The following is a 15,105-nucleotide window of genomic DNA, read 5'->3' as shown; positions in this document are numbered from 1 at the left end:
ATAGAGCCTTTGCTAGTAACAGCTCGCCTGGGACAGAACTTTCTAACCTAGGCCATGAATAAGCTGTAAGAATTCTGAGATACTAATCCCATCAGCCTTTATGGTGGCCAGATCCATCACTAGATCTATCCATGTTTGTCGTAACAAGGAAAAAACTGGAATGCCCTGCTCTAAAAAAATGTTTAAATAAATTTTGGTAAGCTCAACAGGAAATAAAACGTACCTATGAAAAACAATAAATCTACAAATCATGACACGAATAATCATAAACCACATTACATGAAAAAAAAACTAGAAAAAGAAAAGATAGAAAGAGCATACTTCTATTTTTATTTAAATTATAATGTATGGATGAGTACTGAATATCAGTCTCATTTATCTACCTAGGAGCATATACAAGAAATAATCAATAGAAGCTAACTGTGGAGTGAAAATTAAAAAGTGAGAGAGAAATGTTTACATTCTATGTTTTGGTATATGTATATTTTATTAGTTTAAACATCGCTTTCTCTAAGAAGCCCTCTAGATAACAGCTCTGTTTTTCCAGTATAAGGTCTCTTTCCACAAACTGCTCCTTTATCATACTAATTATGACTCTAATTAGTGTTTGCTTCTCCCTAGAAAATAAGCTTCATTAAGGCAGGAACTCAGTCCATCATTTCCCCAGCTATATTCATTGGCTTTAGTACAGTACCTTGATATAAGCAGGTAATACCTTTTGAATATGCCCATCAACAGAATGGAAAAAAAAATATTGTAGTCATACAACGGAATACCATAAGAGAATGAACAAATTCTAACTATATCCAATAATATATATGAAGCTCCAAACATGTTCTTCAGTAAAAGCAGCCAGACACAAAAGGACCTATAGTAAAAGATTCTAGGTGTATAAAGTTCAACAAGAAAACTTACATTGTTAGAAGTTCAGATAACATCTACTTTTGGATAGGGGGAAAGTGTAGTTCATAGAAAGAAGAAACAAAGGTAATTTCTGGAATAACTATAATGTTCTATTTCTTGGCCTGGTTGACAGTTACATGAATATGTGCACTGCGAAAATTCACAGAGCTGTAAACTCACGAACTGTGTTCTTTTCAGCATGTTTTACATCTTAATAAAAATATTTTTATAACTACTGAATAAACAGAGGGGTAATAATAATAGGCATTTATAAAGTAAAAAACAAACTAATAAAGTTATGTCAACTGGGAACAACTGTTATGAAGCAATGAAATAACCAGTAAGGAAAAAAAGTTTCATAATATAGAAGTGTTATTGCTTCATTAAAATCCTAAGGGCACTTTAATAGGTACAGACAAAAAAAAAAATGTTACAAAAAAGAAATTTTAATGTCTTTGAAAGTAAATGAAAAAAGTTATACTAATCCCATGATTATAATTATGATGTGACCCTCCCACTCCCACCCCTGTACATATACATACAGGCAACTAGTACTTTGAGAATATTATTCCTTTTTTTCCTTCTGGCTTTTATTTTTGCTCATCACAGTAGCCTTGTACTGCCTTTCCCTGGATTTTGTTTTTACATGACAGAAACTTCTGTCTTTAAGCCACTATGATTTGGGGACTTTCTGTTAACAGTGAAAACTAATCTTAATAAATAGAGTCAACTTGGGAAAAGGACTTAGGTAAATGTCTTTTCTCATTTGTTTTTCCAGATCTGCCTGCCTACTAACTCTTTAATATTCGTGTACAGGGGCAGACTCCCATGTGGGAGGGCCTGTGGTTGAAATAGGAACTGTGACTGACTGGGTTGGTAACCCTTCCTAATTCAAAAGTTAATCCTTAGCAAATCCACTTACCCAGCTAGATGTAAGTTTCATTTCCCAACTTATCTTTTTATCAGTAACAAAGCGAACATTTTCATCACATGGTTTTACTACTAGCAAACATACATAACATTTAAAAAATTGTTCTGATCATAATGCATAAGTAAATCCATATGCAGAAGTACTTAAACATGCACAGAGTTGAAAAACTTCTTCTCACAGCCAAAAAGCTAACATAAAATAAAGCCAACAAAGTTTTTTTGGGTAATGTGACAGGACAGAAGAAAAAAAAAAAAACTCTTTCCCTCAATTTATAATAAACTAAGCATTAAAAAGAAAGAAAAATAAAACTATACTATATCTGATTTAGGGAACATAGGAAGACAAAAGGAATCATATGTTAGATTCTGTGCTATGTATATATTTTGTGATTTAATACTGAATGTCGATAATGATTAGAGTCAATTGCCAAGAACATATAGAACAATTAAAAGGTCAACTGCTGTAAAAGGAACCAAAAGTCTGTCAAAAGACCTATAACCAAAAAAGGGGCTAAGCTCATATGGTTTTATGAGTGAGTTCTAGTTTACTCTTATGGAACAGTTAATTCCTATGGAAACTATACTAGAGTTAAAGAAAAACAGGAGAGCTCAAATTCATTTACTAAATGAATTTAGTAAATGAACTTAATAAGTATGACATCAAACCTGAGGAAGACAGCCTCCAAATTATAACTTACAGCAATTTTTTTATTAATATAGAATGCAGAAAGCCCAAATAAAATGCTACTGAGCTAAATGTAAATAGGGTATTTTTAAATTTATGAAATAAAAAATTAAGAAAAGTGTTTTAAGAAAATATTCCAGAAAATTTATAATACCTTAGGTTGAAGAAGACTTTTTGTATAGCAGTGAAACTCCAGAACCCAGAAAGGAGAAGAAAGATAGTATAGATAGCACAGTATTTTTAAAACTTCTTTATGGAAAAAGGTACCATAAACTAAATTCAAACAGAAATGGCAGACTGGGAAAAAATATAGGACATACGTCCACAGAGAGAGTAATATATAATAAATGAGAGTACATCTATACCATAGAATACTAAATGCAGGTGGTATAGATAATGTGGTAGATATATTGTCTTAACTTTAAGAATACCCACAATACATTTCTGAGTGATATAAGTTACAAAATAATATGAAGAGTAAAAGTTAAAAAATTTCTCTATATATGCATGTCTTTAAAAACAAAAGGAAAAAACCAGAAAGGTTATACAAATGTTAGAAGTGGTTACAACAGGGCAGCAACGGAGACTGTCGTTATTAGTTTTACTTAAGACACCTCTATATTACTGAATGATTGCATTTGTATACGTTATTTTTGTTATGTATATGACAAATTTTCTCAAATTTTATATTATCAGCTAGAACTTCCCAAATGCTAATCATTTACCTATACCAAAAGTATACATTAATTATAAACTGATAATGTTCACCTACATATTCTTCAATTACAGATAGATGAAAATATACACAAATATAAACTTCAGAGATTTTCTGCTGCATCAAAATCAGAGGGTAAATTTAAAAAGACAAATATATGAGATATAGAAAATACACAAAGGATAAGATGCAAAGGGCATCCCCAAAGTGATGATGGAAGGAGATCTCAAGACATCAGTTATATACCAGGAATAAAGGAAAACCAATGCAAACTGGAGCAGGTCATAAAGCTCCAGAATAGAATTCCACAAGAAAATAAAACTGACAAAGAACAGTGCAAAAAACTAAGCAAACAAAAAACAAAACAACCAATTCCAAGGAAAATGAAAGATGAGGGAAAAGAAGTAAAAGTAATAATATGTATGACTTAGTTCAACCCTGAGTAGCACACAAGAAATAATAATACAAGCTGAGAATTCTGAATTAATCAAATGACAAGATTCTTATACACATATTGCATGTGTGTGTGTGTATGTTGACGGAGGGATGAAAACTGTATGTGCTGGTGCGTGTATATGGGGCAGGAGAATAAAGAGGGCTCATCATTCACATCCCATGGTAGGGAATTCAACAGGAAATGTGTAAACTAAGAATCACAAAATCACAAGCATTCTACTTAAAGATATAGAATTCATGCCAAAAGGATTTGATGAAATAACTGAAAGCTGTTACCAGAGCTGGGGGTGGGAGGCATATGATGTGACTACTGTTGTTTGCAGTATGTATAATTAGTTGGCTCTTTAAAATATATGCAGGTATTAATTTAATAAAAGTGAAGTTTCCAGTTCAACTGGAAGATAGATAAAGATACCCAACTTGACCAAGATGACAATGGTACTATCAATGACAGATAACTCTTCCATAAGAAACAGAAGAAAACTTTTGAACACACATATTTAGTGTTTTCTAAGAAAAGAAATGTAGACTGCCCGGGAATAAGGATTAATTTTTAAACATAAAAGTTGTTTTTCTTTTCTTTTTTTTTTTGATAAGAGTAGTTTTCAGCCTCTCTCATGGGATCTTAACAGAGTGAACAACTCATCTTGGGACCAGTCTGCCAGAACTTCAACAGTTTAGCCCCTAAGTCCTATATCCCAGGAAACCCTTCAGTCCCAGGCATACCAGGATGATTGGTCACTCTAATTCTAACCAGTTCAAAAGTGTTTATTGATATAAGGCTACTATTCACAAGGCCTTTGTTTATACTATATACCGAAAGAAACACTGAAAATAAGCAGTTTCTTAAAGACTGCGGTGAATGGTGGTATAGAACATTAAGGGAAAATTTTAGATTTTAAATGTCAAGAAAGGGAACACGTAGCTTTGTTGAAGTGAACTATACCTCAATAAAGCTGTTTGTTTGTTTTTTTTTTAATAACAAACACTAAAAGGGGCCAGGGAGGTAAAATAATGAACTGGCTTTGGTTAACCTAAAGAAAGTGACAAACCAAACACAGTGTTTTCATCTTGCAAATATATAAGAACAAATAATAATGTAATCAAAACAATAGATCTGGTATTAGAGGGAATAAAGATTTAGTCATGGAATAATGCATCAGCTTGATGGTCTCAAGTCTTGAAATGACTAGGATATTAAAATTAATTATGGAGAAAACAAATAAGAAATATAAGATAATAAATGAATGAATCATTTTAGAAACAACTAAACGAAGAAAGCAATTTAGTATGAAATGATAATAAAATTAAAGAAAAATATTGTAATATTGACTAACAGTATTACCAGAGGAGAAAATAAAACTATTACCAGAAGCATTTACTCAGTTCCTATTTTTGCCCATCAATACCCTTTATTTGCTTCAAATACAAATACAATAAATTTCTGCTAACAAATCAGAGGTGTACTATTAGGATAACTCAGGTAAATTGCTTTGTTTTTGTTGAATTATCTGACTTTAAAAAGAATAATCAGTTTTAGATTCATGCATAAAAGAAACCCGTAGAACATTAGGTGGCCATGATTAGCCATGGATAGGAAGAGAGAAAGTATATAGGAAAACAAATTTAATTCAAGGAAATAAAACATTTTAAGAAGTTTATTTAAAAAATAAATAAAATGAAAATGTTCATTGTACCTTAAAGAACCCTGCTTCAGGGCCACACCTGTCATATACATTCCTGGATTTACCTATCGCCATGATAATACCTTGCATGTTCGGTGTCATCATGATCTGCCACAAGGGATTTAAAGTAAGAACTTTTGAATGGTTATCATAAAAAAAAAAATCAAAAAACCAAAATAATTCCTTTACATGCAAGTTAAAAGTCCTTTGTTTTTACATGCATGTTAAAAGTCCTTTGTTTTTCACTATTTATAAATCAAACACTGCATTTTTTTTTTGTAGCAAATGTGATCTGATACGCATATAAGTATCTCGAAATCTTCCATACAGGGCCACAGTTAGCTGACATCGTGCCTTTTTGTGCGAAGTGCAAAAAGGCATCCTGTCTGAACTGAAGAATTTTGAAAAAAGGCACCCCCTTCTTGACAAACAATTTAGAAAAATGTGCTGCTCTCTAAGAGAACCATTTAGAAAGAGCAACACTCTTTTTATTAAAGAAGATGCCTCTTCTTTAAGGCTCGGGGAGCTCAGCATTAGCTCAGTTCCAACTCCACTTCTGCCAGTTGGCCAGGCACCCCTGCCTGCACAACCATACAGTCTAAATATCTAAGCAGCAGCCCTGTACCCATATGACTTATTTTTAAAAGTTACAAGGCACATGCACTGTTAAACTATCACTCCAACGAATTAAAAAAAACATATACACAAAACACAAAACTCTGCCAAGAGCAAAAGCACTTGCACAAAAGGTAGTGTTAAATGATTAATCACAATTCTACTTTTTTAAATGCCAGAAGGCTCACCCTAAAACAAGCACTAAGGTGCTTGATCAACAAATTAACATTTTTATTAAAAACATGCCAGTCTCCATAATCTGCAAGCACCAACATGGTAATAGTTCAACAGAAAAACGTACTGCTATTAAGTACTAAATATTTAAGTATTTCTTTGTCTTCATAATAGTTTATTATGTACTATGTCATTTTGTATAATGGACTTGAGCAACTGTGGATCTTAGGATCTGCTGGGGACAGGGAGGGTACTGGAACCAATCCACCATGGATACCAAGAGATGGCTGTATTCTTAAATGTTTGTATTTTAAAATATCTGCAAAGTGAAACAACTCAAGACACTATGAAGCTATCATATTAGAGCAATAAAGAGACTGCATCCATTACCTCTGATTCACTGAACCTATTACCCATAGTATTTATTTTGGAGTACACACTGACAGTTGCAATATACCTAACATTAACTGCTTCAGAAAATCCTTCTGGCCAGTTCCTGACTCACAAACCTGCTTCTTATTCTCTTTATGGCCCATGCTTTCTTACAGTAGCACAGTAATAGTAATGTCTGTACGACACCTCGGATTTTGGTGATTAACTCACATAAGAGTTTAATTATAACCTTGAAGTAAGTCTGAAAAAAACATTACTTGGAAAAAACTATTCAATATACATTCAATTCTCATCCATGCCAGTAAAAACTAACAAATGATAGAATCCAGGGTCTGTCTTTTCTGTTGTTACTATTCAGAAACAGCTTTACTGGCCCCCTCTCAAATACAGAAAAGGTCAAAACTGAACAGTGTAAAGAAAAAAGTGGTAAAGGGGAAAAAAAATCTGATGGGATCAGGACAATAGCAATTTTCATCTGGATTCCCAAGAACCATATCATGGGAAACAAAAATGCCTCCATACTGTTAGAAAACTAAGTAGATGAGAATTAACAGTGGAGCAGTAAGAAGAGATAAGATGGAGGTGCCCAGTGTATACAACACTGGTAGGCATTCCACGATGCTGATGAATCATTCAATTCAGTCACACAGAGGGTGCAGAAGAAAACAAAACAAAACAAAAGTTATCAGCACACTAATCTGTATCTAATCTATATCTAGTCAGATTGTAGGATCTTCTGGTAGGAAATGGTGGGCAAAGTATTATAATCAATAATTCAAGTAAAATAGGAAAGGAAAATATTTTCAAGTGCTCAAAATTTCTGCTATTTAATTAAACAAACCTTATCAAAACCTATCAACCCGAGAGTAAACAAATCCTATGTTTGCACAAAAGAATTAACTCTAGCAACATAAAATTATTCTTTTGACAAATCCATAAGCTTTCTACTTAAATTTTCATTTGAAATTTGAAGTACTGTCAGCAAATTGGTAAGGTAATTTCAGGCTGTGGGTGGCAAAGCTGTATGTTATGCAGCAATAGACAATGTGATGAGGGTGCAGGCATGCCCAAAGTACTTGCATTAAATAGCAAAAAACAAGTGGAAACAGTGCAGAGGGCTATAATAAAGGTACCTCGTCATCATAACCCCCCTCCTTTGACTCAATCATAAATTTCCCTACATGAGGAATCGCCACCTCTACAACTTGCTGGTTAGAAGGTGGTTGGCTTGTGGTATTTTCAGGTTTCTGCAGAAGAAAATCATTAGTGTGAACATTAGAAAAGAGAACAATGGAAGCACTCAGTTTAAGTGCATAGACTCTTGATCCTTTTAAAAATACCTGCATTTTTTTAGTATGAAATGAAAACATCTAAAACTGAACATTAAAGCAAATGCATTAATCAGGTAATAATACAAGATTTCCAGCTTTCACTTTGCATCTCAAACACTAAATGAAATTTTAATTTTTTTTTCCCACAAAGCATCTTCAAATACTTAAAAATAGTTAATACTGAAATTGTATTTCCTACTGCTGTCTTTACAGGTGAAAGTTTTATTTACTTTTTTAAATTCTAATAACTCCACAAAGCCTTTCTTGATATCTCCATCAAAATAAGATATGACCTCCTCTGAATCCAGGAGAGTCTGTAAGTTTTCTTTCTTATGATTTTACCTTTCTATCCTTTCTAGTAATCGATTGTATAGCCACTTAATATCCACACTACTGTGCTTAAACCCACTCGGTCGCAGCCTATGAGACCTAGTACAATATATTTATATCATGAGTGTCCAGTGAATTCTTGTTTTGGGGAAAGCTGCTAGAAAGTGATATCCATTTTTAACAACTCAGTCAGATTCTTCTTCTTTTCTTTGTTAACAAATTCTATGAATTTCACTAACCCAAACTAATAGAGTGGAAGCCAGTGTGAAATCCAGGAAGTCCACTCAAAGACACTATTATGGTTCATTCAAAACACTGTTCAGATTTCACAAGGATCTTACTTTACTGACTAGATATAACTAGCATATTCACTATTTACCTACAAACAAATTTCAGACGTACTTCAGGTGCTTGAAAGCAGCTTGCTTAAGTAATTTCAAATTGCACCATAAAAATTTCCCTAAGCAAAGATGAACTTTACTTTTGACATCAAATAAACAGAAAATTTTAATAAAAACAGAGTGGTTTTACTGCAGTTTAAAATACAGGTAAATTTTAGTGATGTGAAGACTTCCTGACTTTTCCAAAGTACATATGCAGAAAAAGTTTAACTGAACAATAAAACAAGAAAAATGGCCAAGACCGGCATTGCTTCCTTTAAAAGAAGTGTTATTTTTAACCATAACATTTTCAGAAAAGCTTTCCTCGTTCTGTTTGAGTCCTCAATTTTTCAAGAGGAAACAACCAACCTGCATGGTTGTCATGATCGTGAGAGCTAATATTCAGCTAACCCAAAACCTGACACATTAATTGTTGTTCTATAAATGATAGGTATTACAAATATTATACTATTATGCTTCTTGAAATTGCTTATACCTGAATAATCCTAACCCAATATTACTATGGGTAATATAATATTATCTCTGTAAGTAGAGATAAGCTTGGTCTATGACATTTAATTAAGGATTTTTAATTCTTCCAGCATTTGAGAGAGGAAGAATTGTCCTATGTCTCCATTCACAAGAGTGAAATATAAGCAGGTAAACTAAGAAATTTGTCTGAACTTTTGGTGAAAAATTTCTCATAAGCAAACCAACCCAAAACAATACTATATTAAGAAGAAAAAATACAAATTTAAGGCAAGTAGCAACCAGAAAATGTATTCCTTAGAATACTTACCCGTCCTTACAAAATGACATTTCCTTTGGAAAAAAACTGCACTTAGGAAAAATAAATGTTCTATAAACCTTCCCAGTTGCCATAGAAGAGTTTCAACAGCAATAACACTAATTAATTATTTGGGTGAAAGTTGAAAAAGGGAAGAAATTTTGGGCACATGTAGTTATTCTGTGTCCATCAAGTTTAGATATCCTAAAGTACCATAAAAAATTTTCATATAAAGAATTTTAGGGTTCACTGAAGTAAAGTACATTTATCTTTTCCTATTACTGTCAGGTCCCATATGGACACCTTAACAAAGGCTGAACTTGAAAGAGATTAAAAATAAGTTCCTCAGTTAATTAAGTTGTAAAAATAATTAGAACACAAAGATTTTTATTAATTGCCTGAAATCTATTAAATACGTGATTTTTTAAAAAAGTGGTCCCATAAAAGGGTGATTAGAAAGCTATATATCTTCAACCCCTTTGGCTCCCTTAATATGCTCATACCTTTTTAACCTACTAACTTATGGAGAATCTAGTCTAAAGAAATAACCAGAAATATGGAAAAAGTTTCATTTTTAACAGCCTATTTATAATAATGTAAAAGTAGAAATCAATATATAAGGGGGAATGAGTAAGTAAATAAGAATTTAATCACTTAATGGAATACTATTCAACCATTAAATGTTTTTTAGTTTGTAACATGGGGAAACGGTTATGTTCAGTGATTACAAGAAGAAAAGTTAAGATATAAAATTTTATATGCAGTAGTAACTCAATTACAAAAATAAATCCCAAATCTGTATATAAAAATAAGAATGAAAGAAAACATACTAACTTATTAAGTGATTAACTTTGGATAGTAGAAATATGCATGATTCTTTCTTAGAGTCTACTTTTTTGAATTTTTAAATTTTCTAAAATATTTCACTTAAAATTAAAGACATTCTTCTAAAAAGCAAGCTGTCTAAACATTTGGAGAGTATCTCTCTACGGTTTCTGTGATTCTAAGCTTTCCAGGAAATTCTTCTTCTACTAAGGTTGGAGCTTTATATATTGTATATTTGTGAAATGTTTAGGATTTAAGTAACAGAAGGAAATAAAGAGCGACTTAGGGCCTACACTACATGCTAGGCACTTAAAAAAATGATCTTAATTCATCCGACAATCACCTCCATTTTATATAAAAGAAAACTAAGGTTTAGAAAAATTAAGCAACTTATTCAAGTTTGCATAGCTAGCAAGAAGTAAAATTAATATTCAAAAACCCAGGACTATTTAATCCCCAAATCTGAAGACTCTGAAATTTAGTTTCTAAGGTATACCTTTAAATGAGAAAACCCAGTAGGTGGTTACCATGATCCTAAGCAACTGACCATGAGACCAGGAACCACTGGTCAGACAGTCATGATTAATATATTCTTAGACATGCTGCAGAATTTATACAGACAATGTGGCCAACTATTGGTGCTACTCCAGAAGATATGCCAGAGAGAAAAATATTTATGCTACCTATCATATTCCCTCAATGCCATCTTTTTTCAAGTAAAGGTGAAGCAGTAGGTTGCTAGCTTATAAGATGATATCCATATGAATAAACTAATCAATCAAAATTTAAGTGCTGATTTAAATTACACGATTAGCCAAACTAAAAAAAAAAAAAAAAAAAAAAAAAATCATGATTCTACATTAAGCTAAGTAATGCTTCCAGCTTTCTGATACCAGTTAAAAGAATGATACTTATTAACCATAATGTAGGCTCTAACAAATAAAAATCTTAATTAGCAAAAGCCCTGGCAAATTATTTTTTTTATATCAGGCAAAAATATTTCTCCCTTGTTATCTACTCCTGTGTTTTTTCTCCCTCCCTAGGGTTTCTTCTACCATCCCCCAAGAAGTAGAAATCCCAGTTCTATTAAAAGAAGCATTTTTCAGGAAGCGCTTTAGAGTTAGCAGTTCCTCATCGCAAGTTTTTTAGAGTCTCTAGGGACATTTGAAAAATTTGAAATGATCAAAAAAAAAATCTATCTATATTAATACATTTTTTATGGTAAGATGATATATAATCAAACTTTTTCAAAAAGGAAATTAAATTAAAAAATAATGTCTGATTACTTTGTTCATCAAAACATAATTAACAGAATACCCTATTAATTGAACATTTTGGTTAATCAAGGTCTTAGCATATTAAAGACATCACTGTAATTAGCAGGCTATTGTTGAGATTAAGTTCACTCAGTGGAAAATTATGTGTTGAAAAATTACATGTCCTGTTAGCTTTAGCACTCTAGGAGTGGAATCTTCAAATCCTAAAATTAGCTATCACGAAACTTGTATTAAGAGTTGTTTGTGCTCACCAATAAAATAAAAAATAAATGACTATAGCAACTGAATAGTTTTGTAGTATGAAATTCTTGAAACAACATCTCTCAGAATATCATATTCATTGAAACGTAATGCAATACCAATGTGCTCAACTTACTGTTATAAAAAGACACACTTGAATACTTGAAAATTACCAATAAAGGAGGCTTATAATGACAATTTTATACAGGACACTACTGAAATATGCATAAAGTGTTTTATAATATCGTATTTATTCTACTAATAATACTCTAACCTAGACTATCTAGTATTTTGTTAAACACAGTCCGTGAAACAATGAAATTTATACCTTATATTCCCAACTATTCCAATGTAATAAGACTAAAGATGGGGGGAGGGGTTGAGGGAAAAGAAAAATAATGCTAAATTTTGTACTTCTCTTTTTTAAGTTCCAAATCAAATGACTACTTTAGTCTATGATTATAATTTTTCATAATTCTCTAACAGGAAGACAGAAACTTATTTTTTTAGAAAGAAGCATTTTAAAAATGACAGCTGAGGAAATTACAGCCTGGCAGTTGGGTGACACCTACAATCACTCATCATGTTCAAGCAGAGCCGTCCCTTGGCCTGGTCTCTCCTGACTCCCAGGCAGGTCATTCTCCTTATACTGCTAGGAAACCTTGTAAACATTGATGGGTATGTTCAGAGAGCTGAAAGAAAAATCCTTACCGACTGTAAAACTGTTTCAGGACTTTTATCTTCATGCTCATGTGATGCCTTGGTAATTATTCGAATAGTTTCTTCTTTCAAGTGCTTTGAGAAATCACTTCTTGATGGCTGCTCTAGATATTCTGGTTCTCCTGCTTGTGCTTCATGAGAAAAGAATCAATTGTATATCTAATATAAATCAGTGAGTCTATACTAAGATATATCTGTTATTTATTTCTCATTTGAAGTTATACAATAATTAATTTTACTTTACTTACTCAATTTAAAGTAATACATGCTTCAATATACAGCACTTCCCCCAGAATTTACCAAAAGAAAGAATCAGATCTCAGAGGAGTCAAATAATTACTGAAGAAAGCACTCATTATAGTTTATGCTAAGAAATTCATAGTAAATTTTTTTGTCATGATAAGTATCAAAGTCTAACTTTGGAAAATCACGAGCATTCTACCAAAAAAAAGAGGTAGGGGGCTGGTTTGTACAACAATCCTGGTCTGAGTTTCTGTAGAGAGCACAGTAGCTGTTTTTCTGGACACAGTATCCTTTTTCATACTTACCTAACAAAATCCTAACCCTGAATGAACCCAACCTTCTATCTTTTCTGAACCTGTTCCTGGTAGCTGAGTGTTGTCAGAGAAAAACAATTACAACTTGCCAAACTGGTAACAATATAAATTCAAGACTTCAAATACTACTTCTGTGAAGAACTCCTGAAGTTATATCTACTGCCTATGGTCTGAGTTCGAAACCCACAGATTCAACAATGTACTCTGAATGTCCACTGGGTATTTAACAGGCAACCCCAAAATCCTTATACAACCTACAAGACGTTATATAAATGGGCCTCTGCCTGTCTCTCCAACATTGCCTGGTGTTCTTTGCCCTTTACTCAAAAAGGAACACATACTAGTCTTTTTTCAGCTTATCTAATACAACAGAGAAGAGGTTTACCTTCCAACTTTTGGATCTTTCCTCATTTTCTTCCCTTTGCCTGTGTGTTCACCAATTCTCATCCCCCCCATCTAATAACTTCTATATATCCTTTTGTTTAAATACCACTTCCTTATGGAAGTATTCCTGATAACCATGTTTCTAGAGCAGGGTTGCTCAGCCTCAACACTACTGACATTTTGGTTCAGATGATTCTTTGGTGTGGAGGATTGTCCTGTGTACCCAGGCACCTACCCACTAGATGCCAGTTGCACTGTCCCTGCAGGTGTGACAACCAGAAATGTCTCCAGTATTGTCAAATGCCGTCTGAGGGACAAAATCACTCCCAGGTGAGAATCACTGCTCTAGAGGAAATGTATACTTTCTTTTTAATAGCACTTACAACAATCATAACTTCATTATTGTTGTTAAGTATTTGTTTCAAGCCCATATCCCCTGCTAGACTGTAAGGATCGAAAGAGCAGTGATGCTATCTCCCTTTTGTATTGCTATTTCTTCAACACCTAGCATATAATAAGCACACAATAACTTAATGGAACAAATGAATTAATAAGCTAATGAATGGATAAAAAGAAATAAGAAAGTACACTAAAATATTCTACAGCGTTACTGGGATAGGTTAAGTGAGTCCTTGCTCAATCAATTGGTGGGACACGACAGGATTACTGTCATCCTTCCCAATATTCTATTAATTTAAAACTTCTCTCAAAGTGAAATATTATTCAAAAAGAAATACTGTAATTTCAACATAGATGCATGAGCATTCATTTATCCAATGAATTCTAATTAAGTGTCTAACTATGTGCCTGGCACTAGGCTAGGCACTGGGACTCCGAGTGTGAACAAAGCAGCCAGTCCCTGCCCCCATGGAGTTTACAGTCAACTATGGAGAAAGTTATTAACCAAAGAATCACGCATATGAATTGTGACAATATCATAATAATACATTATAGGAATAAAATGGGACAAGGGTAATTTAATTATGGGATATGAGATAAACTGACTTCTTAGCTGAAGGATAATGGATTAGATTTGAAAATGGAAGAATGAACAGCCCATGAAGTGAGCATAAACTCAATCCAAACGGCATCTAGTGTGGCTGGACTATAGTATTACAAGAGGGGAGAGGTGGCCAAGAGATGATGCAGATAGGGACAAAACGGAGGCCTTTGAGTCACAAAAGTTTTGAAGGGCAAAGGAAGTGAATAAACATTTTAAATACAATGGCAACACGTCAAGTTTAAAGAACATTATTCTGACCACACTGCAAAGAACAGATTAGAGAGGAAAGTAAAACTAGAAGTCAATGAAAGTACTAAAAGGTACTACAGCAATATGAGCAAGAAACGACTGTTCTTTTAGATAACAGAGACAGCAAGAAAGAGAGAATTGGTTAGATTCAAGATGCATTTTAGACATAAAGGTTTGGAGACTGATGTGAAGATGACAAATTTTGGGTATGAGTAATTAGGATAATGGGAGTGAAATATACTATGACAAGGAAAACTAAAGGAAGAAATGCTTACAATGTGTGTGATAAGTAAAGAAGTTAAAAAAAGTTAAATGTCCTCATTTCTATATTTCCTGACTTTGGACTGCAATGTTCTTTGAGTGTCCCTGTATGATAGACAAGGTTAAGAAAATCTTAACCGCTGCAACTCCAGCTTAGCAAGGCTTCTGCTTCTGGAAGGTTTCATAAGTGGCTTAAGTCAGCTGC

General features: G+C 33.0%; 1 protein-coding gene across 2 annotated transcripts in view; it reads right to left on the bottom strand.

Moving 5' to 3' along the window:
* The window catches only part of USP25 (ubiquitin specific peptidase 25), a 139,064-nt gene that overhangs the window by 20,969 nt on the left and 102,990 nt on the right, over positions 1–15,105 (bottom strand). Inside the window, exons 18-20 of one of the 2 annotated variants that reach the window (XM_068546916.1) lie at positions 12,438–12,577; positions 7,690–7,803; positions 5,387–5,482 (exon numbers count right to left, since the gene is read on the bottom strand). In XM_068546916.1, the coding sequence (XP_068403017.1) occupies positions 5,387–5,482; positions 7,690–7,803; positions 12,438–12,577 (350 nt within the window). The remainder of the gene's footprint in view (positions 1–5,386; positions 5,483–7,689; positions 7,804–12,437; positions 12,578–15,105) is intronic. The other variant, XM_068546917.1, reaches the window with a different exon arrangement.

The sequence above is a fragment of the Eschrichtius robustus genome, chromosome 6 (genome assembly GCF_028021215.1).
Source record: "Eschrichtius robustus isolate mEscRob2 chromosome 6, mEscRob2.pri, whole genome shotgun sequence".
In the NCBI taxonomy this organism is placed as follows: Eukaryota; Metazoa; Chordata; class Mammalia; order Artiodactyla; family Eschrichtiidae; genus Eschrichtius; species Eschrichtius robustus.
The sequence above is the reverse complement of the archived record's forward strand: the minus strand, read 5'-3'. Positions and strand labels throughout refer to the sequence as shown.